A 22900-nucleotide genomic window follows, 5' to 3' on the forward strand; every position below is an offset into this window, starting at 1 on the left:
ATAGAGAGACAACAAACAACATATACCACCTGATAGACGAAAACTGGAATACAAGGATGGGATAAAGGAAGAAGCTGCATGAAATCCAAGCTTTATATATCTGAGGTCTTTAACTATGGAAGTGAAAACCCAATTTCAGAACTCACTTAGAAGCTCTTTTTATCCATGAAACAAATCCACATTTGATGCCTATAAAATGTGCCCATGTTGGCTTGATTGATGCCAGTCTAACACTGTAACCCAATTATCAAAATTGACCAAACAGCAGTGTTTTCTGCTACTTATGTAAATAATTCAAAATAAGAATCTACTTGATAATGTCACCAAACCCATGTTCTCAATGTAGTCTGAATTCACGAGTCTGCTGGAACTGGTAGTTTCAACTGCACACTGCTTCCACAGCAAGTTTCTTAGTTGTGCTTGGACACAAATCCTTACTGAAATTCTTTTCTGCTAATTCTATGGCGCAGTCATTCTTCCTTATGCACAACTGCAATAAAATCAAAAGAACACCTCAATAAAGCATCACTATAATAGACAAGAAAATCTGAAAGACATGGCACACAATAAAAGCCTGACTGAGGCACTGCACTTAATGAAATGGTAGATTGTGCTTTGCCCAAGAGCAACAACCTCAATAATTGTTGGAACTAAATACGATGGCAGAACATGTAGACTGTTAAGGATAGCAGCTTAGATTGCTTCAAGATGTGTTACAATTTCACCTGCCTTAAGCTGTTATTGACCCTGACCTATCTATGAAATAGGTTTGGCTTATTTTTCCAAGTCATTTCACTTCATTTGTCAGGTTCTTTTGTTTGTTACTAAGATTTCTTTTGAAAAAAAATAATAATATTATTTTGTTCATCTCAATGTCATAACAGTTGGAATCATGTCCTTACCTACTATAGATAACGGAAATTATAGAGGCAGTGGGGTCCTTACCTTTTCAACCACAGAAGCGGAATTAGGATCATGGCAGTCTCCCTGGCTGTAGGATCCGCATTTCCCAGTAGGAGTTCCATAACTAGCAAACTTTACACTAGAGATGTGAGTATTCTCAGGGCACTTCAGATGAATGGTTGCTTTGTTTTTGTTATTCTCATTTGCATCTTTATGCCAAGATTCAAGCTCATATGTAGGGTGATCCTCTGAAACAAGAGCACAGACGCCTGTGGTTTTCCGTCTCGAGAATCTAATCTTAGTTGGATCTCCACCTTTCTCCTCAAAGATAACCAGTATGTTTCCCGATGGCTTGAACCAAGACCGTGGAACATGGTACCTGCTCCATGCAGAAGGATGAGAAACTTTCCACAACTAGTAGAAAGCTAATTTTCCAGTTTTTCTCCTATGTCTTTTCTCTTTTCACAGAGATCCTAGTCATCATTTTTTATACCACACAAGATGGCAGAAAATGTGGCCCCATATCAGCACATGTCTATGTCATACCAGCATAATACAACACTTCAACCATCAGGTGGGGCAAAAAATGGTAGAGCAGCTAACAAAAGCATTTTCTAATCAGATCTACTAAGAAACTTCTTGAAACCAACATAAATGCTGTGACATTATTTCAAGTAACCAAAGAAAGAAAAAGATAAAGGTTTTAAGACAAGCAATGGTGTTTACTTCAAAAGCTCCTGTGAAACTTCTAAAAAATTGCCATTAATATTTTCTCAAAAACTATGATGGTAAAAGTTTTGCAGTACACTTTTTTTCCCAGAGTTTTTGGAAACTTGGAATCCATGTTGAACTTGCTCAAGAGCATAGGAAGCCAAGCATGCAGGTCCTAGCTGAGAGTTAATGAGAAAATCATTTTTCAAACTGTCAACATACATACACACTAAGATTTTTACTAAAGCTTTAAAAACTCAAAAGAATGGGTTAATGATCTGAATTTTTTCCACGTATAGACAGGTAAGGTGGATAATTTTTTTCAAAACATTGCCATCTTGACTCAGTACCCTCCTGGGAACTATTGGAATTTTGGTGGTTTTTTAAAAGCCATCTGTTTTGGTTGCTTTTCAGCTGCAAAGAAAAGTAAAAAAGACATGTGAATTCCTAATTTACACATCTGTATTTTTATTTATTTTTTATTTTCCACTTATGTTTACCATCTTTGTGTTGGTTCTCCACATCCTGTGCTGCATTTGTTCGGCATGAATTTGCCTCTATAATCGCATTCCTGAACACATTTATCATGTATAGAGCTCTTCCTGGGCCAGTATCTTCCAATTTCCTCTCCATTCAACCAAGCCAAGCCCTTTCCCATATGAACCATATCTAGTCCAATAGGCTCATTCCCTGATGGAGGGTCAACAACAGCCTGCAAGATTCAAAGTATTCTTTGAAATTCATGCAATAATTAGTTCATGTCCCCTTCACTTCAGTTGCAGAAAGAAATTGAAAACTAGAGGAATGATATTGTTTGTTTGGGGGAAGTATCCTTCTCTAGGTGTTTACCTTATACCATGTGAGAGGCTGCTGCTTTGGGGGTTCTGGGGTTGACAACCATTTGACACTATTCAAACCTTCTGGCTTGTATATCAGTAGGTGTTCTCCTTGCAATCCAATCTGAGAATAACAATAATGAAAACAGAGATAATTCTCAGTGAACTTCCAAATAGTGCATGAAATAATTAAAGATTTCACCATTTAAGTTAATCTTATATGATCTTGTTGCCCATCTAAGGATTTTGGAGCTGCAACTTGGCTCACAGATGACAGTTTATTATTGGAGATACATAAAAGCAGATTGTACAGCCTTAAAGCCCAGAGATCATGTTTCTTTGCTGCTTCTAGTGTTTTAAAAAGGTAAGCATTAGGATCTTAGATTTTTTGCAGGCAAAAGATTTGAGGTGTAAGGTTTAGGCCTCATGCCATCTCATTTTTGTTCCAACAACTAATAATAATAATAACAATAATAATTTCAACCAAGGACTAATCATAATAGTAATAATAATAAAAATTTGAGGTGTGAGGTTTACTGCTGCTGCTACTACTACGAATAATAATAATAAATCACAATATAGAAGTCCTCAAATAAATCAAAAAAATAATAAATAAAATAAAAACACATGAAAAGAAAGTTGTCAGTCAACAGGACCATATTAATAGATATAAGGTGAATTTCTTAGATATGAGGTATTCTCCAAACAGGAGGCCTACGTGCACCACATTCAAGCCTCACTCTTCAAAAGAAAGAACTATTTAATAAAAGCAATAAATAAATTAATTAATTAATTAATTAAATTAAATAAAACACAGGAAAAGAAACTTGTCAGTTGACAGGACCTTGTTTTAGGTTAATATATAAGGTGAATTTCTTAGATATGAAGTATTCTCCAGGCAAGAAGCCTAAGTGCACAACATTCAAGCCTCACTTTTTGAGTTGTGAATCTGAAAGGAAATATTTTAAGAGATGAATCTTAAGGCCTTTTCCTTAGGCCCTTCTATGAATTGAACAATATGTGGTTTGCCTGTAAGCTCCAAACAGGAGGCCTACGTGCACCACATTCAAGCCTCACTCTTCAAAAGAAAGAACTATTTAATAAAAGCAATAAATAAATAAATTAAATTAAATAAAACACAGGAAAAGAAACTTGTCGGTTGACAGGACCTTGTTTTAGGTTAATATATAAGGTGAATTTCTTAGATATGAAGTATTCTCCAGGCAAGAAGCCTAAGTGCACAACATTCAAGCCTCACTTTTTGAGTTGTGAATCTGAAAGGAAATATTTTAAGAGATGAATCTTAAGGCCTTTTCCTTAGGCCCTTCTGTGAGTTGAACTATATGTGGTTTGCCTGTAAGCCCCGAAACGCTAAAATAATGGCTGTTCTAATTTAGTCAGCAGGGGAATTAATTTTCTGTATTCATTAGGACACTACCTCTATGATTGAGAAGCAAATAAAGAAGGATCCACATTGTGTGATCTCCTAGTAGTCGATTTACAGAAACCAAAAACTGGCGTACATAATCTAGGCCATAAAAGAATAGAACCAGGTTGTTCAACATAGTTTTATGGTAAACCAGAAATATGATCAACATTCTGTTGGGAAAAACTATTCAAGGTTCTTATAACAACTAAGAGATCAAAATGCTTTGAAATAGTAGGGTCCTAGGATGTAGACAGATAGGCAAAACAAAGAGAAATACCTTGTAGGTCCAAGTATATGTAGACAAGTCCATTATTCCATTATTTAAACCCTTAATCTTTACACTTGTTAATCCAGCTCCAACCCATTCATAAAATGGTCCTGCATTCTACAAACAACACAAAAAAAAAAAAAAAACATTTAGTGATAAAGAGCATATATGAAAGGAACTTCAAACCCAGTTCAAGTCATGCTGCAATCCATAATACATTCCCATAAGCAAGTAGGTTTGTAATTAATAAAGCGCATATTCATCGCGACTTACATATCCTAGGTGCAAAAGTTCAACAACAACCAAACAAAAAAAAAAAAAGCTGGTCTCATAGAAGGCAACAAGTTCTTTTACACATATACCCTACATCTAATTCATGAATGTAGATGAGAGACATAAAGCAATCAATAGACTAATGTAATCACTAGAGAAATGGTGTTTGACATTTAAAAAGCCTCTGGTGTATCTCATGATGAGTAAATGACAGCATTCAGGAAATGAAAATGAGCCCCGAAATAATCAGAAAGAACAAAAAGAGGTCAAACACAGCAATTGCAAACTAGCTAGTTGCAACAAACATTTTATCTGAAGGACTTGTGAAGGTTGAAACACCATAATAGGAGAAGGAAATGTATTTCTGCACTGTATTTCTTTTCCAATATAAGCATGTAGCCAATTGCACCATATTAAGTTAGTGTGTGGCAATCAAAATAAACAACCAGATCCTTCCAGCAAGTGTCAAGCACTTAAGTAAATAAAACAAAGGAGAGCAACTTACTTGTAGGCCAACAGTCATGCTCAAAAGAGCAATATCATTCTTTCCTGCCTTGAGAGAAATGGGACACTCAAATTTGAAGGGTGAATGTGATCCATTTCCAGATGCACTACCTGAATATTAGAAAATATAAAAGATAACCAATGATAAATTATTTAGATGATTGAAATACAATTTGGAACTTAATAAACCATTGACACAATATTCATATTAAAGTTGAAAATGTAGATATATCAACAAAGATACCAATTGAACATTGGCATGGTAGAAGTTAGTGACACAACATGAAAATTTTGAATAAATATTTGGGTAATATATAATGACACTAATCTATATGGGAGATATTGACAGATATTGAAGACTAAGATAACATGCACTCAGAATAATGCACAACTATGTACCAAAATTACTTCACTTTAACATGAAAGAGAAAAATATCAATGGAACAGCATTTTCTTATCAAGTACAGAATACCTAATAAACAGGCAGTCATTAAGATTTAGGGCAGAGATCAATAATAAAGCTGGATGGTAATAATATGCTCTATTCCTAAACAAAATGCAATTTAACTAATCACTAAGAGTTTAGGTTTCTTTACAGGAAAATCATAAATATATTGATATTAAGAGGCATTGATTAATTAATCATCAAGGAACTTTACTTCAAAGTAGTTTGAAATTAATATTATCTGTTTTCTTTTTGCTACAGAAAGACTGCAAGCATGAAGTAAGAAATAAGGGTTTAAGAATAGGAGTGAGATAAATAAGGGCTTTGAAGAATTCAAAGAATTAAAAAAAAATACATGTTTTATGCATACTAATGTAATTTAGCTCTGCCAATTTTCTTTTTGTTTTTTCTTTCCCTCATTCTGTTTTCATTTCTTTTCCTTGTTTCAATTTATTTTCATCATACTGTTTCATGCCCTGGCTATGCATTCCAAATCAATAAGCTTATCCTATTTTTTCATTCCATTGTTCATCATGTCTGTAACTTGTAATTGTTTGTAATTAATTGATTCAGCACTGTGCTGTTCTTCATAGATTATAATCAAGAATTAGAACATTGCAAATTTCTGTCCCACCACACCACTATGTCCTACTAAAAGCCACGTAATGGAGAAACTCAAGCTTACCACTGATAGTCAGTAGCACAAGTTTTGAGCATAGAAGTTCTTAATGATACATAAACGACAGGTGCAGTTTTGCATTCTGATTAACTACTTCTTAAGACTGCAAACAACAGAAGAAATGATGCTAAAATAGAATGCTGGAAGAAATAAATAATAACCTTGAAGTTTTTGATTCACAAAAGCATGGAGAGCATGACCCTTTGATTCAACTAGGAGAACTGGTTGGCTTATCTCCTTCAAGAAATTTTCACTTTCACCAACAGTTAAACTGATAACAAAAAGATACTACAAGAATCAGATGCTATCAATGACAATGAACTCCAACTATAATGCATAGTTCATTTGTTATAAATTGTATATTACATTCTGTACACCTAGGCTTAAAACACTCATCAATTAAGCAGAAGATATCCTCTAGTTTAGATAAATCTTAGTTCACAAATGAAACCTACAGTAGGTTGGTTGGAGGTACCATTAGATTAACATGAGAGTAAACTATCATAAAACACAATGATCATGAAAGAAAGACCCAACATTTATGTATCTTAAATATTCATTCTCATTCTTATTAGCAAAAGTATTTGTGCTTATCTACTAGCACTAGGTTTTAGATATCAAAAAAATAAATAAAAATCCAAAACCATCAAGATTTTGAGAGTTTTTGAAGATCCTAACTTAGTTATGAGGATTGTTAAATAATCATGACAAGGTTTTATATTCCAAATAATCTAAGTACTTTTCAAAAAATTTGAAGTCTCAAGCTCAACATGAATGAGAGCTTTATTGTTAGTATCAACATGCAAAATGACAGATTTAGGTCCCTGTGAGATGGCTTTCCAGGGTATCAATTAGTTTCCTGTAAACCTGATTAATATCATAACAATTGTCTTATAGCTTATATTCCCTATCAAGGCCTTGTCTCTCATGGTCATATTGACTTGACAAAGACCACTTTTGCTCTTGGTCAGCTCATCATTTTCCAACTGATCAAATTATCCCCACTAGAGTCCTCAAGTCTTGACCTAAGCAAGTCCCTTTCAATTTCACTTGACCTTCAAGGCTATCCTAACTAGAATACTAAATTGTAAATATGTGGGAATCTGCACTAAGCACAACTAGATCAGCATGATCCTCTTTCTTTTTAGCATAAACTACAACATTGATTATATATTAAAGAAAGAAATTAAACTTAAGGAAGGATGAGAGATCCTTCATAAGGGAAGACTGCAAAAGAACAAAGAATATCCAAGGACTCTCAAGGGTGTAAAAAGTTCTTTTTTGAGGTAGAAGCTCCTCTTTGGCCTGCCTATTGGCTTCTTTATTTGCTGATATAGACCTTCAACAGTGTTACCCTATAAAGTCAAACCTTCTTCTACACAACAAGGTGCTTATAGAACTTTTTGTTCACAGGACCACAAGAAAATCCAAAGCTCTTGGGTCCCCACAATCCAGAGAAGGCTTCCGTGTCTATCTTGACCAATAGTGATTAGTGGCCTTTCTGGTATAAGTAGGTTTGTTAAAATTGTTGCTTGGATCCTTGGGGAAAATGTGAGATTTGACAGCCATTGTAAGGAATGAGACAAAAAACAAGACGAAAAACAAAGGCTCAAGAACCACAAAGAACTATTTCCTGAAGCTGCAAGGATTGAAGAGATGTGAAATTAGAACCTGACCCACACACCATTTTGAGTCTAACCGAAACTTTTGAAAAACATGCAAAATCATTTTAGTGAAAAAACCAAACTTAAGCAACAAGAATATGCTAGTAATTTTACCCTAAGTGAGACCAACCTTACAGTGTACCAGAGGTAGTCTGTAGTGTCTTTTGTGGTATTGATGTGATCAACAAAACCATTTTTAACAAAGTCAGCTTCACCCCAGATCCCAGCTTTCTCAACAAATGTTTCCCATTGAAGACCTTTCAAGTCTTTATTTGATGGTACAAGCGAGGGCTGCAACTCTTCTGGTACCATTTCAACTTGTGAAGTTTGAGATCCAACCTATTGAAAAGTCAATATGTAAGTTGCCAAGGGTAATTAAGAAGAGCAAGAGTCAAAAAATAGAATTAAAGACATGAATAGGACTTGTCACAATTGTATCTAGAGTTTAGTTGTCAGCCATTGCAAGATCATTTAAAGGAAAATTACATTATGGAGTTAAGATAAAAAGGAGACTCTTGTTGTTTTGTCCACACTGATGTAAATGTGTCTTACAACAAAATTTCAAACAGTAACAGCCTTTTTTCAGTTCACTTCTTTGGAAGTAGCTGCTTCTACACTGACATCCATGTTACTTTACATCCTACATAATTCACTCATGTACAACCAAACTTGTGTTCACATAGAAGCAAAACGATATAGTCGATATTACTTACATGAATACTAAAGGGGTGATTGATAAAAGAATTAATTACTGAAAAGTGAAAAAATAGATAGATTCCACTTTTTAAGTCCGTTGGATAACACAAATTAAACCAATTAATGTTAAAAAAAATTAAAAAAGACCTAACAAACCTCTTAAAGCAAAACACGATAAGAGAATTCTAAAAGATTATCTTAATTATTCCATTTTTGTCCTTTTCTATAAAGTAAAGATTTTTATCATCTAACTACAATTTATCCTTTTTTGAATTAAAACATTTTATTATTAATTTTTTGATATAGTAAAATTAACATTCTGAATTAGAAATATATTGAATTAAACTCTATTTTAATTCATTTATGAGAATTATATGAAATCATTTTTAGATTGAAATTGAATTTCCTTTAAAATAAAATCTATTATCGTTAGTTCATTAAGACAATAAAATTAGAATTATAAATGAAGTTCATGTAATTGATTTATAAGAACTATCTTTTCCTTAAAGGATTCTAAGAATCTTTTGTTTGTATAGTTGAAGAGAAAAATTGCAAGGTATGATTATGTTCCTTTAGGTGGTTTTGATAAAAAAAATAAAATAAAATAAAAATGATGGTGTAGCAAATGAAATAATACACAACTTTTATTTATCATGAACTATATATGTTTAATAAGATTTTTCTTTCTTTCTATTGTAGTATTTTTATCAAAATCTATTTTGATCTCCCAAATGATTTTGATTAAAGAAATATTGTAATGAAGCAAATTAGATTATCCATCACTTATTAAGGTTTCATAGTCACAATTTTCAATCTTGAAGACAAAGGCATTGTATCTTTTCCCGTTGTAAAGAAACATTGTTATTATTTGTATAGCAATACATAACTACCGTTGAAGAATAATGGTTAATGATGTATTTTTCAGAAACTACCCGCAACAATAATAAAAGTTTTGCATTCAACAAATTTAGAAAGGTAAGAACACAATCAAATTCATATGTTCAACTTTGGTAAGCAAAATATAAATGACATATTTAATAATCACTTTTGAACTTTTTTGGTTATTTCTATTATATAAGATCTTTTGTAACTATCTATTTGTTTAATTATTTTTAGGGATAACCCATATATATATTTTTTTTATTAGAACCCCTATATAATATTTTGTCAATTGATATTTTTCTTGATCAATATAGTATACATATAGTATTTGGAAAAAATATATAAAATATGTCATATCATAAGTATAACGTTAAACTTATAAAATAAACCATTTTCAAACTTTTAATGGTTCCATTTTCAAATAGTTGAATTAAATTCAGCACTTAAACCACATGTCAAACATTTTTCACTTTAATTAATTCAGCATTAAAGTTTTCAGTATTTAATTTTTTGTTGTATCAAATACTACCTAAGTTTCTGATAATATCAACCATATTAGACTTCAGTTTTATAGGCTATGGATACTTCAAGATCTTGTGTTTTGTGAATCCTTTGACATATACACTATGCTTACTGATTCACATTTATTTATTTATTTCTATTTATACACCTTGCTAATTTTTATCTATAGATTTCTAGACAACTACAATTGTAAGACTACTACAATGTGATTTAATGGTGGGATGTTTTGGAGAATGCAGGCACATGAAGATGTCAAAAACCTACCTTAGCTGTGTTAAATACAACATTCTTGCAGTCTGGTAGAATGCTAACAGACCATGCTGGCACATGATAGGAAACATTTTGAAACACTATTATCTTGTCCTCCTTTTCATCCACATTAGAGATAAAGGCAGCACACCCTCCTGAGGAATCTGTATAGACATCGACCTAGAAAAATATTGGTTATTCAGTAATTGATGCTCAAATGATAAAAGGGGCAGATTAAAGCAGATTCAAATAAAATGAAACTTGAAAACTGAACACAATAAATAATGGACATTAGAGCATATGATAACTAACACATAGTTGGACTTAAGTTTTACAGCTTATTATAAAAAAACTAAAATAAACTAAATTTTACAGCTTCACTGGAGAATGCTAAAAGATAACTTAGAGGATGTCTTTTGCTTCAATGCCTCCTCACCAATTTTCTGCTCAATTAGGACTATGTCGATCATATGTCATGGGATCATTATTGATTAGATGTAACATACTCTACATGACAAAATGAGTTGAGTATTTATTATTCATATCATTGAGTATAAAATTGCTAAATTGGTACTTACACAAATATACACTTAAAGGCACGTCATTAAGCAGAGGTTGGCTCTCTCACATGAATAAGCACCCCGGTCAATGTGTTTATAAGTTGAGATGATACATCATATAATAATAACGATAAATGAATGATAAGTATACAAAGATGAAGAATGTCGCCTTGATTAAGTATCAAGATGAGGCCTATAACAAATGACATCTTAATTGAATGTGATTGTCCACAATGACATTTGCCTCTTTAAATCGAACTTGAGTTCTAGCATAAAAAGTTCAAGAAGAGCTATAGATGTGAAACTCAAGCAAATTACTAGTGTGAAGCTTTTGGTTAAGGTCCATGGTAGCTTGACATACACTATCCAAGTAAAAAGAAACTACCATAGCAAGTATTTCATACTATATGTGTTTGAATATGGCTAATAAGGAAAGTGAGTGATTAATCATGCATCCTTAGTATGTGAGATCTTCAAGGCTTATTAAAATTATAATAAGTCAAAAAGTGTTCTTTATACTTTTGACTACGTTTTGAGGTAGCAAATTAATGTTGCTAATTTGATATGTTTTTTATAGAAAAAGAAATAATTTATCCTTATGGGGCAATTGGACAAGCAGTTAATTTGAATCTACAAGATATAAAGCTCCAAAGGAAGACTATCGAAGTTACATTGACAAAAGCAATATAATCGATCAATTGTGAACAATCAATCAAAGTTTTTGGGCATCTCAATAGGTAACCCAAAACTTCTTACTTCAATATTGTTTATCTTGGTTACTATATAGTGAATGTACATAAATTGAAACTCTTGCTAGTCGTGAGGATGTGAAGGAAATTATGTATTATTGACATTGTAATTCACATTTTGTTTGAAATTAATTTTACTCTTTTACTCAAAAGAAAGAAGATAAATTTATCAACTTGAAATCACAAGAAACCATTAAATAATATATGGGATTAATAACTATAACTAGCAAAAAAAAATAAAAAATAGTGACATACTAAGGAAGCTCGGGTTAAAAGGAGAAAGGAATCACCTCTTGTGAAGGACCCAGTGACAAATTAATTGGCTCACCATAGAGCAATACATGCTCACATGACTTTATAGCTCTATGAAGCTCCTTAAGATGTCCCCACTTTGGAAGCCTAGCTAAACCTGAAAGGCAATGGAGAAATAATTAAGTATTAGAATGGGAGTGCTAAAATGTGGTTTGATGTAATAATGTTTTTTCTTGTACTGATTTTTAACACAAGGAGTTAATACTTAGAGCAAGAACTGTAGATAGCTCACCATATTCATCAATTGGTGCATTATAATCATAACTAGTTGTGATGAATGGTCCACCTGATGTGCGACCAAAATTTGTACCACCATGATACTAAACCAAAACGAAAAATGTAAAATAAGGCTATGCACATCAGTTGATAAAAAGGATCCAACAAATTATATTTGAATAGCACGAGGAGTGAACAATAAGGTAAAGTGAAAAGTGTGACAAGTTAGTAAATAAAAATTATTTTAAATACCATGTAGTAATTCTGTAGACTTCCACCTTTCTGGAAAAAACGAGCAACAGAAAAAGCAATATCTTCATGTGGTCGGTGAGGATCCGGTGCCCCAAATGTTTTAAACCTGAAAAAGATGAAGTGGTAACTTTATGCGGCTAAAAAGGAGATAGCATAACCAGCTAAGCTTGTTTTTACTATATGAGGCCAAAAAGGAAATAACATAATGGGCTCATATTCATTGGATGTATTCAAGAGCCTTTTGTGCACAAATAGAGAGAAAAAAAAAATATTGGATAAAGAAAGAAAATAAACAGCTTTGGTTTGAAAATAAAATCCACAAAACAGTATGAAAGTTGATGTGTATATATATATATATAATCCTTAAGATGCAAGACTTTGTTGGATGTGGACAAGATCACAAGAACCACGATTAAATTCATAATGCCAAAAAGTGCTTAGGCCTTATAGCGGTGGAGAATAGACAAATGGCAGTTTTTTTGTATTTTATTGAACATGGAATTATCTATCAATGAAATGAATGATGGTAAGAGGAACAAAACCATCATTAGGTAGACATTACTAAGACATTGATGTTCTCTATGCAGGTTTTTGGAGACATGTTGGGGTGATGCAGTTCTTATAGTAGCTTACCTTCTCAATTGAATGCCTTCATGGGAATTGAATCTTATGGCCCCAAGAGAGTCCTCTATGTTTTTCCCATTTGTTTCAAATACCCCAACAGTGTTTTTTGTTAGTTTTTTTTTTTTTCTTTTTTTTTTTTTGGTTTACAATGGTCAATGCAGAACTTGATCCTATAGCATTAAAGCATATCTTCTAGTTCAAATATTATATTCAACATAGATTACAAGAGAACAAATGTCTCTTTCACCTTAGTTGGTACCTCACATTTGGCAAGAACTTGAAAAGTAGGAAAGATCCATGGGGCAAGGGAGGATGCAAGAGGCAACAAGTGAAGAAGACAGTTGGATTTGAAGGGGTGTCTACTATGAAACACAAAGTAATGAATCCCACAAAAAGCCTTAAGACCAAACTAGTGACTAAGGGTTACCTCATTGATTATCAAGAACCATTACCCTCAAGGCACGTTTAACCTATTCCTGAGGAATGAAATGAAAGGAAGTCATTCCCCTTTTTTATATTCTAATGTTTATTTTTGGAAATGGAATCAGGAAACATGTGGGTGCCACCTAATTTCAAGGAAATTCATTCTTTCAAAATGGAGAATGGGTATCCTTGAAGCCCCTAGATGGAGATGGGATTTCCTTGACATAATGACATATGAAATAATCAAATTTTTAAATAAGAGTTTCCATATATTAAATAGTGTAAATTCATGCACTAAATACATACTTTAATTTCTTGGGTAGTAAATGAAGAACAGTTATATAAACTGGTTAGTTTTTTTTTTTTTTTTTTACAAATTAGGGGCATTTATACATTTAATTAGTCGCACTCTAGCACATAAAGATAAATTACTTAAAAATAGTTTTGTAATTATTCATTTGATTTTATTTGATTTATATAAATATTAATAACTATTTATCAAATTCAAAGGTTGTAAAGAAGATTAAAACCTTATTTGGGATAGTATTTAATGGTAAAAGACGTAGAAGTAAAAGTAATCACTACCCCAATACGATTGAATTGTAGTTTAAAAACTATATTTTTAAAAATGTTTTTTATGAATAAGAATAATTATGACATTTTTAAGAATTTTAAAAAATTTACTTTTCAAATCAATTTGAAGAAAAGCATGGGTGTCCTTGGTTATTCGAAACACAAATAAATCATGTTTGGAAGTGTGTAGCCTATGGTTGAAAGTTCTATGGAAACACTGCTAAAAATTGTATTTGAGCTTAAAATGCTACTTTTAGCATTTGAAAAGCTCACCCAAATAGGGTGTAAGAATATCTTCTTAATCATTATTTTTAATCAATAAAATATAAATATTTTTAATCCAAATTGCATAAGTCTAATATTTTACATGACTAATTCTAAATCTCTCTAAATTTTTTCAAGATAAAAAGTATTCTCTCAACTTTTGCAAGATAAAATCTCTAATCTTTTAAAAATGTAACATTGAAATGAGGATTATTTTAAAAACATTACTATTAAAAGTTTTTTTATATGTCAATGCATTATAGTAAATATATACGTATGTATTTATAATATTATGTTTTCTTATTGCTAGTAAACATATCGAAGGCTTCTCCATGCGTCTTTGAAAAGAAGTCTATGTAGATGTCTTCCTAGGATTTGCATCTCCTCTACTAAAGGTGAAGCATGTAAACCTAAGACTTCCTTACATAGCCTAAAGCAATCTCCAAGAGCGCGATTTGAAAAATTCACCCAAGTAATGCAAAACTATAGTTCTCTGTAGAGCCAGATTGATCATACTCTCTTCATTAAGCATGCAAAGGACATAGTCATTGCTTTACAGTTTATGTGGATGATATAGTTATCATTGGTAGTAATGTGGCATCTAAGTTTCATATGGCTAAGGAGTTTAAGTTGAAGCATTTAGGTGATATCCTAAAGTACTTTCTTGGAATTGATAAATCTAACAATAGAGGAAGCATGTCCTAGATCTTCTAGGACTAGAATGTCAAGATTTGAGTTCTCATACCCCAATTAATGGTTATAGGCTTTACAGGTTTTGGCACATGCAAAATGGGTTCCTTAATATCTTCTAGTTTTATGATCGAGGAGAAATGATGGGATCTTGAAGGATAAGTGAGGTCTGCATATTCTTGGGATTCAATTCACTACCTCACTTCTTTTAGAAATTGTTATGAAGACATTTGTGTACACCCTCATGAATGCAATCTTAGATTTGAGGAAAGTGTGTGAGATTATAAGGAAAGAGAATGAGTTAGAGCAAAATGGTAACCCTATAAGGGCTAAAGTCTAAATCAGCTTGTTACACACTATGAAGCAATTAGCTAGAAGCTTAAGTTTCTAAGCTTCTAGGTCTATTTATAACTTAACATGATATTAGAGACTTGTTTAATGGGAGGTCATGAGTTTGGACCTTACAACACATGTTTATTTCCCCTAATTTATTGAGTTCACATGTTAGCGTAAAGAAGGCTACCTATGAAGCTAAGTATTAGGGTTAAAGCCCAATATGGTATTAAGGCAAAACTCAAATGAGCTTGATATACATTGTTAGCTTATTAGCTAATAATTTAAACTTTTAGGTCAACTGATAGCTTAACTACCCCTTATCCTTTTTTTCATTTTTTTTTATCAAATAAGGACACCTTTTTTCATTAGATAACTGCAAACAATATGGGAATTAGAGGTGTCTTTAAGGATAAGTTAATCAATGTCATAAAAGCTTTCCTTAGCCGACTATGATAAGACTAGACTAGCCATTGAAAATGAGATTTTAGCTCTATTAGAAGGATTGACAAAGGGAACATCTATAGGGACAAGGACTGTCAAAAGGAGGTTTGGCTATTTTGCTTTCTTAGGTTTCTAGGAGAAAGATATGGCCATGGAGTTTGGACTAGACAATTTGCAAGATTATAAATATGGTGAGAGAATAAAGCTTTTTTCACCTAGATTCCAAGATCCAATAATTTGACAACTAACCATTTGGCTAATTGCATAGCCTCTATGGTAGAAAGCTTCCTAGGAAATAATATTATTACTCCCTAAGATATTTTTGTTGATGTGGTCTCTAGGATGCTCTATTAGGTTCCTAGTTGGCTATTTTGCTTTTCAATTTTTACATCATTTTTCTTTTAATTAGTTTTAGGAATAGCTCATCCTTCCTTTTATTTTTCTGTTTCTTCAATTAAATTTTTTATAAAAAACTAAAAAATTGTGTGCATACAAAATAGTATATGACATTTATTCTTTACCAACACTAAATTTGCATGGGTACTCAACAAGAATCATTTTCTTATATAGATAACTAGATTATTAAATTTATATCATAAATTTTTCATTATCTTTTTCCTTTTTTGCCTAATGCTTTGACTTTCTTTTCATGTGAATGTGGTATTAAGCAACATATAGAAGCATTTTAACCCCAACCTTATACCAAACAAAAAAGAAGTATCGAATAGATGTCTACCATGCAATATTCAAATGCAAATTCATAAAGATTACAATAATTTAAAGATTGAAAGTTAACTATAACAATACCATCCAGGCCAATTTTCAGTCCACATTTTAGGCTTGTTTGGAGAATTTGGTGTGAATTGGTCACAATAGAATGAGTTACAAGTGTTGATCTGCAAAGAAAAAAATTCAAGGTTGTGATTTGAGTTGAAAGTCAAAATTTTCAGCAATCCTTACCAATCAAAAGTGAACAAGAAGGAGAAAGAGAAAGGAAAGATTTCTTTTTTAAAGGGAATATTAGAAAATATATTAATAGCACCTAAGAAATGATGCACCCAATACACACAATGTATACAATATGCGTTAAAACGTAAGCTAAAACAAAACAAAAAAAAAAAGCTCTCTCCTTACATGAAAAGTGAAAATTGTATCTTACACAGAATAAAGAGCTAAAAACAGCTCTTTAACAATTTGTTATTGTTTTGTTTTCCAACTGATTCTTAACTCAAATAAGAAGCAAACTGTAATTTAACTGCTGCTAAGAAAAAGGATTAATTTAGAAACTTCTTTTAAGGAGAATTTTAAAACTCCTAAATAATTATAATAAGAAAGAATCTAATTTCTAGAATTACCTAAATACTCTTTTTTTTTTTCAAAAAATTACCTAAATAGTCTTGATAGAATAATTTAAGATTTCTTTATTTTCTTTCATTCCTTTCTTGAGTAGATTTTAGTTGGATATTCATTCGCATCAATTTTCTAATCCAATTTGTAGCCCTAAGTTACACCATACAAGCCTTCTTTCTTAAACCTAGGCACACCACAACTTACTCCAACCTCTCATAATTCATAGCCTAGATTCCCTTCGTGTCAGCATTTAACTAACATTTTTTGCTACTTCCTTTAAAGTTGATAGGTCTATGCCAATCTATTCATTTCACTGCTAAACTTCCTTTAAGATTTAAGAAAGGTTGTTTTCTTCAATTAGGATGGATGCATTTGGCAGCTTCAAAAGATACTTAACTTCATGACCATCTTTGGAGGGCTTCGATAGGAAAAGATAGGTAGACATTTGTGGAACTGTGCTTTTGCAGCTATTATTTGTAGACATTTGTGGAACTGTGGTAGACAATTAAGGGGCTATGTTAGTACGTAGGATAGAATTTGAGCTCAACATATCAATGGTTTTCTAGACCAAAGAACTTATGTGAATTCCATTCAATCATGATTTTGGATTGCCACTTATTCAGGAAGCCAAAGGAGAACACCCTTTTTTAGAATGTTTACTCCTCACTGGGTACGTAATAAGTTGAACTTCCATGGTTGCTACCATGTTTAAGCCTATATGGGTATTATAGAAATTATTAGAGACTGTATACAGAATATGATGAATATTGTAATAAGATCTATCAGTTACCCATGCACATGCATAACCCATTTACCCATTGTTTGTCACACTCAGAACCTGCAGTCCTTTAAGTACGTTTGCATTTATTCCACTGAATATACTCTATATATCAACATAGGAGCTTTACTTCAGATACTAAATAATCTGTCATTTAAGTTGACAAAACCTAAGTGGTTGTTGAAAGCATAAAACTCTCACCACAGGATCAGGAGCATCATACTGCTGGCACATTATCCAAGGTACACCTATGTTCTGAGAAAGAGCCATGTTGGCAGCCCACATGGCATATGGCTTTCCTCCATCTCCATAAATTCTTTCAGTGTCTCCATATTCATTTTCTACCTGCAAGGAAGAGAAAATTGCTTATTGGAATCTCAACACCATAGTATATGGTCACAGAGTAATATGAAGGAAGCACAGTGATGGAAAGGAACTAGAATGTACTGAGATTGACTAGTGTTCAAAGACCAAACTAACATAAGTCAAAACAGTAAAAACAAAAAACAAAAAAAACCAAAAATAAATAAATAAATAAAACAAAAGAAAAAAACTGTAATATTTTAGACGCCTAAAATGAAAGGCCATAATTGTTTTCCACTAAGATCATTGTCATAGATGCCTCCAAGTTTCAAACACCAAGATAAAAGTTCACTTTCAAACAATCATATCCCTACACAAGTACATAGCACATATATGACATAATTATACAAAATAGTAAACCAAATTGAATTATATAAATAACAATAATAATGATGAGAGTGATTGAAAAACAGTTCAAGCTGCACAATATGGTGGACAAGTAAGTTATCAGGATTTAACAGCAGCCAAACTCAAGTCTTCTGATGTGAAACATCAAATAATGGTAAAAAGCATTCTTCCCTCAGAGAGAATAAAGTGTTGAACCTGTTACAAACAGGTTGTATCGCTCTAATAGGTTGCTTTCATGGAACAGGACAGGAGTTCTTACATTCTCAAAATTATTCTTATGCTAAAAGGGTAAACTTTGAAGTCAGGAACAAAATGAAATATGATCACAACATTTTCAACATTTAGCCAGATAATCACTATGCTAACTAGGTTGCTGCATGTTTATGAAATTAGGATATTTTGAAATTTGTAGAAAAAAAGAGGGGAAAAACGGGAAGAATAGGATACATTATTTAACAAAAATATTCTATTGATTCATTGGTCCATATATGCATAAAAAAGGTGGGCTAATACAGGTATATGTGGTTTAATTTACTCATGTTATTCTAGATTGTCATGAATTCCACTTCAACTAACACCAATCAGGAGCCATTCATCACTGTTCATGGGAAAGCAGGGAAGAACAGGCTATGCAAAATGTTACTATTTTCTCTTACAACTTCTTAGCTTCCTCATCACTAGCCACCATTTTTTGAGTTATTCAGCAGCATCATAACCCTAGGCATAATGACTCTAGCCTAACCCTCTTAGTAATGCCTGACAAGCACCCAACAGTGAAAAAAGAGTTTGCACCACTGAGCCTCATTGAGGTTCTAGAATTGTTATAAACAAATCAATTCATTGTTGCTATACCAAAAAGCACCTTCAATACACATTAATTCAAATTTCCCCAAGCATTGTCTGGAATATCTACCACAATACCTCCTTATTTGGTCACCTCATAAGATTTCTTGCATGTGCCAATTTCTAATTTTATCCTTCCTTCTACTTTAACTTGTGCATTAAAATTCCACATCCTTTATCCAATTCAGAACTTTCTTCTTCCAAATTTTGATTCCTATATTCAAGGATCTTCTTACTAACTGATTGACAAAGGATACACTTAGAACACCTTGGAAGTGCATCTTTTTTTCATCCTTGTACTTACAATTTTAAGGGGAACATAGTCCTAAGTCCCATCCACAATCCTCACTTTTACTAACAAAAAATTATTCTAAAGAAAAGATACATTGTTGAAATTCTGCCATAGGAAATCTCCCAAATCTTAGGAAATCTCATTCTCTATGATTTTGCATCTTTCCTTGTACATACTCAATCCTAAGTTGTAGTGATCTTGTAAATATATTGTCATTGACCCTAGAATTATGCCTAGATGGAATATATAGTTTCCTTGAATATGCTACCAACTTTGTATATATCCCTATCTAATCTCAACTATTCGTCATCAATGAATAGTTGATGTATGGGTCCTATATGCATGGCTTTCCCATATCACTCTACAAGCACCACAAACTAATGTTGTGACTGGCAAAAGTCTGACAGAGCAAGCAGCTTCCAAGGAAAAATAAGCAAGTAAATATAAGAAGGCACTTTTCTGCATTTTGGAAAATCATAGAATTTGTTTTCAATGAAGTATAGTTTTCTTCGCTGAAAACATGGTACTCATGTAAGTTTTCTACAACCAATTTTCTCAATATAATTTTCCCTACTAAGGTGTGCAGAAGTGTGGTAATTAAAGTTTCAAGATCAAAAGCCCCAGAATCATCTACATATAATTAGATGTCTTGATGTCAATGTGAAAACTTGTAAAAGAAGTTGACAATTTCCTCCAATTTTGTTAATAGATCTACTTAGTTTTCCAGAGAAGAAGATCAGCCACGCATTTTCCACCAAACCATTTTCATATTAAGAGTTATACTTGCCTGTGCCAGGATTATGGGGCCCCCTTGAGATGCAAAAAGCTTCTCTTTCTTCATTATGTTCACTATGAGCGTCATGAACTTCTGCATGTGATACTAAATCACAACAAGCAGCAAAATCAATTAAAAAAAGCCACACTTCATTTCAAAACAGAAACACCCTTATCTAAAGATATTAAAAGGTAAGGTTCAAGCAGCAAAATCAATTAGAAAAAGCCACTCTTCATTTCGAAACAGAAGCACCCTTATCTAAAGATATTAAAAGGTAAGGTTCTTGGAACCACATTTATGAATCTACCAAAAACCAGACATCAACGTTCCCGTTTACATACCTTGAAGGGTTCGCTATTGGTCCGAAAGACAGTTCCAGGCACATAATGCAACCAAACAGGAACCCCACTGTATCATAGAACAACATTTTAATCTTTTTCCTTCCCCAGGAAACAACCGGTTAAAATTCAAAGAGTTTCACAAGAGTTATATCCATTAAAACAATAATAGAAATGAGGGTGAACCTCCATTATTCTAGATATAAAAAATAAAATATGTAGATGTTGTCTACACACCCGAAATTCCATTCTGCTGCAACAAATGGACCAACACGGAGAATCAAATACATCCTAGCCTGCTGAACAATCTTCACAAACTTGAGAAGATCGTACCGCCCCCCAAAGTAATACTAAAAGTTTTCAAATTACAAGGGAAAATAATTCAAATCAATTTAATCATCAAATATTGAAACAGAGGAACATCAAGCTTAAGCATCACTAAATACATTTACTCTCACTCACATTGTCTGGAGAAAGTTCATGGCCATTCCAGAACACATATGTTTCAATCACATCAATCCCTCCTTCCTTGGCTGTTTTAACCAGTCCCGGCCACATCTACCCCATTTCATATGTATAAAAGAGAAAACAACAATCATGAACAAAAACTGCAAATGTTATTCACAAATGACAATCTCAGAGAGAACAATCAAACAATGATTCGGCCCATGTGGGAATCAAGTCATAAATCCTTTTCTTGCTTTGAAAATAAAATAATCCTAAAATTTTCCTCCAAAATACCAAACCCTGTTAGTACATTTCTGATCCAAAATGAGCACAACAGAAATTAAAACAAAAAATAATAAATAAAAAGAAACAGGAACGTTTAGTTGCTGAGAAAACACAAAATGAAATATTCACATTAAGACTTCCTCTAAAAGGTGGGCAATACAAAGCATTTATAATCATATATATGCATTTTAGAAAAATCAAAGCAGCAAACACTTACTTACAATTGGTAGCTCTACAAAATTAACAGGAAACAAACAATTAGGCATTGTCATGACTACCATTTTGAAAATAATTTTCTCATATTAGGAAGCAAATATTGTTATTCCAAAATGTATCACATAAATTAAGAGACAAACAAATACCACCAGGTTTGGTTACCGAGAAAATGGATGAATTCCCATTGAAATATCCAAAATGAGCATTATTAAAAATCAAAGAAACAAAAAGAGCATTGTTATAAAATCAAAGAAACAGAGAAAAACAAACCATTAGGCATTGTTACCATTGCTGTCATTCCAAAATATGTCTTGCTAGGAAGCAAATATTACTATTCAGAAATGGGCATTCTTGAAATAAAGACACATGCAAGTACCCATGTTTGGTTGTTTAAAAAAATTGAAATAATTCCCATCTGAAAAAACGGCAAGAAAATTAGGCATTGGTATGCCTGTCATTTCCAAAATACTTTTCTTCTTTTTGGAAGCAAATACTACTAATTCGGAATATACATTGTAGAAATCGGAGAGAATCAAATACACACCCGCATGTGGTTACTCAGAGAAAAGACAGAAAACAACAAACAATAGGCAGTATTATGCTATCAGTTCCAAAACACATTTCTTTCTTTGAAGTAAATACTGCTGTATATATAATTTAAAATAAAAACAAATACTACGTTTGGTTACAGAGAAAAAATGGCAGAGAACAAATAATTAGGCACTACTATATATTTCTCGCATTTGGAAGCAAATACTGCTGGTAATCGAAAAACAAACAAATGCCCACATTTGGCTACAGAGCCAAATGGCATAAAATAATCAATAGGCACTATTATGCTGCCATTCCCAAAACACAATTTTTATTTTTGGAACCAAATAATACAAGAAATCAAAACCCATGTTAGAGTACTGAAGAAAACACCAGAATATCCATAAAAAAACAGCAAGATCCGAAGTTAGGAAACTGACCCCAGGAACACTACGAGGATAATGAATGGAGGCAGATATGAGGAGCTTCCTCTGGCCATCGATGATGAGAGAGCGCCGATCGTAGGTGACATTGGCTGCTAGAGATGATGTGAAGAAGATTGATAGGAGTAAGAAGAATAGCTTGAGATGCGGCATTCTGCCGAGGGCAGTAGTGAGAGTGAGAGGGGCTTAGTGGTGAAGTAAGGTCACTGACATTTATGGAGAGCAGAGAGGAGAGAGAGATAACAGGGGAGAGGATGTTGAGAGATGAGTCGGGTATGATGTACAGGCCACAGCTAGATCTCTGGGGTTTAGTCAGGGAACAATGGGTGAGGCTTGAGAGTGGATGAGAGACAACTGAACACCTCCCATGTGCCTTGGCCTGAAACAGTG

At 32.8% G+C, this 22900-nt stretch overlaps 1 protein-coding gene across 1 annotated transcript; it reads right to left on the reverse strand.

Moving 5' to 3' along the window:
- Window positions 1-75: 75 nt before the first annotated feature.
- On the reverse strand, window positions 76-22900 carry LOC100254367 (beta-galactosidase 10). Its single transcript, XM_003632489.4, has 19 exons — window positions 22508-22900; window positions 21051-21146; window positions 20826-20938; window positions 20592-20658; window positions 20263-20355; window positions 17831-17974; window positions 16309-16397; window positions 12151-12256; window positions 11915-12002; window positions 11661-11779; window positions 10077-10241; window positions 7843-8051; window positions 6210-6319; window positions 4926-5035; window positions 4157-4264; window positions 2464-2574; window positions 2115-2326; window positions 946-1282; window positions 76-490 (listed from the first exon to the last, which is right to left on the reverse strand). Exons 1-19 carry the CDS (start codon window positions 22661-22663, stop codon window positions 380-382), a joined length of 2544 nt encoding a protein of 847 aa, XP_003632537.1. The 5' UTR covers window positions 22664-22900; the 3' UTR covers window positions 76-379.

Source organism: Vitis vinifera, chromosome 7 (genome assembly GCF_030704535.1).
Source record: "Vitis vinifera cultivar Pinot Noir 40024 chromosome 7, ASM3070453v1".
NCBI lineage: Eukaryota > Viridiplantae > Streptophyta > Magnoliopsida > Vitales > Vitaceae > Vitis > Vitis vinifera.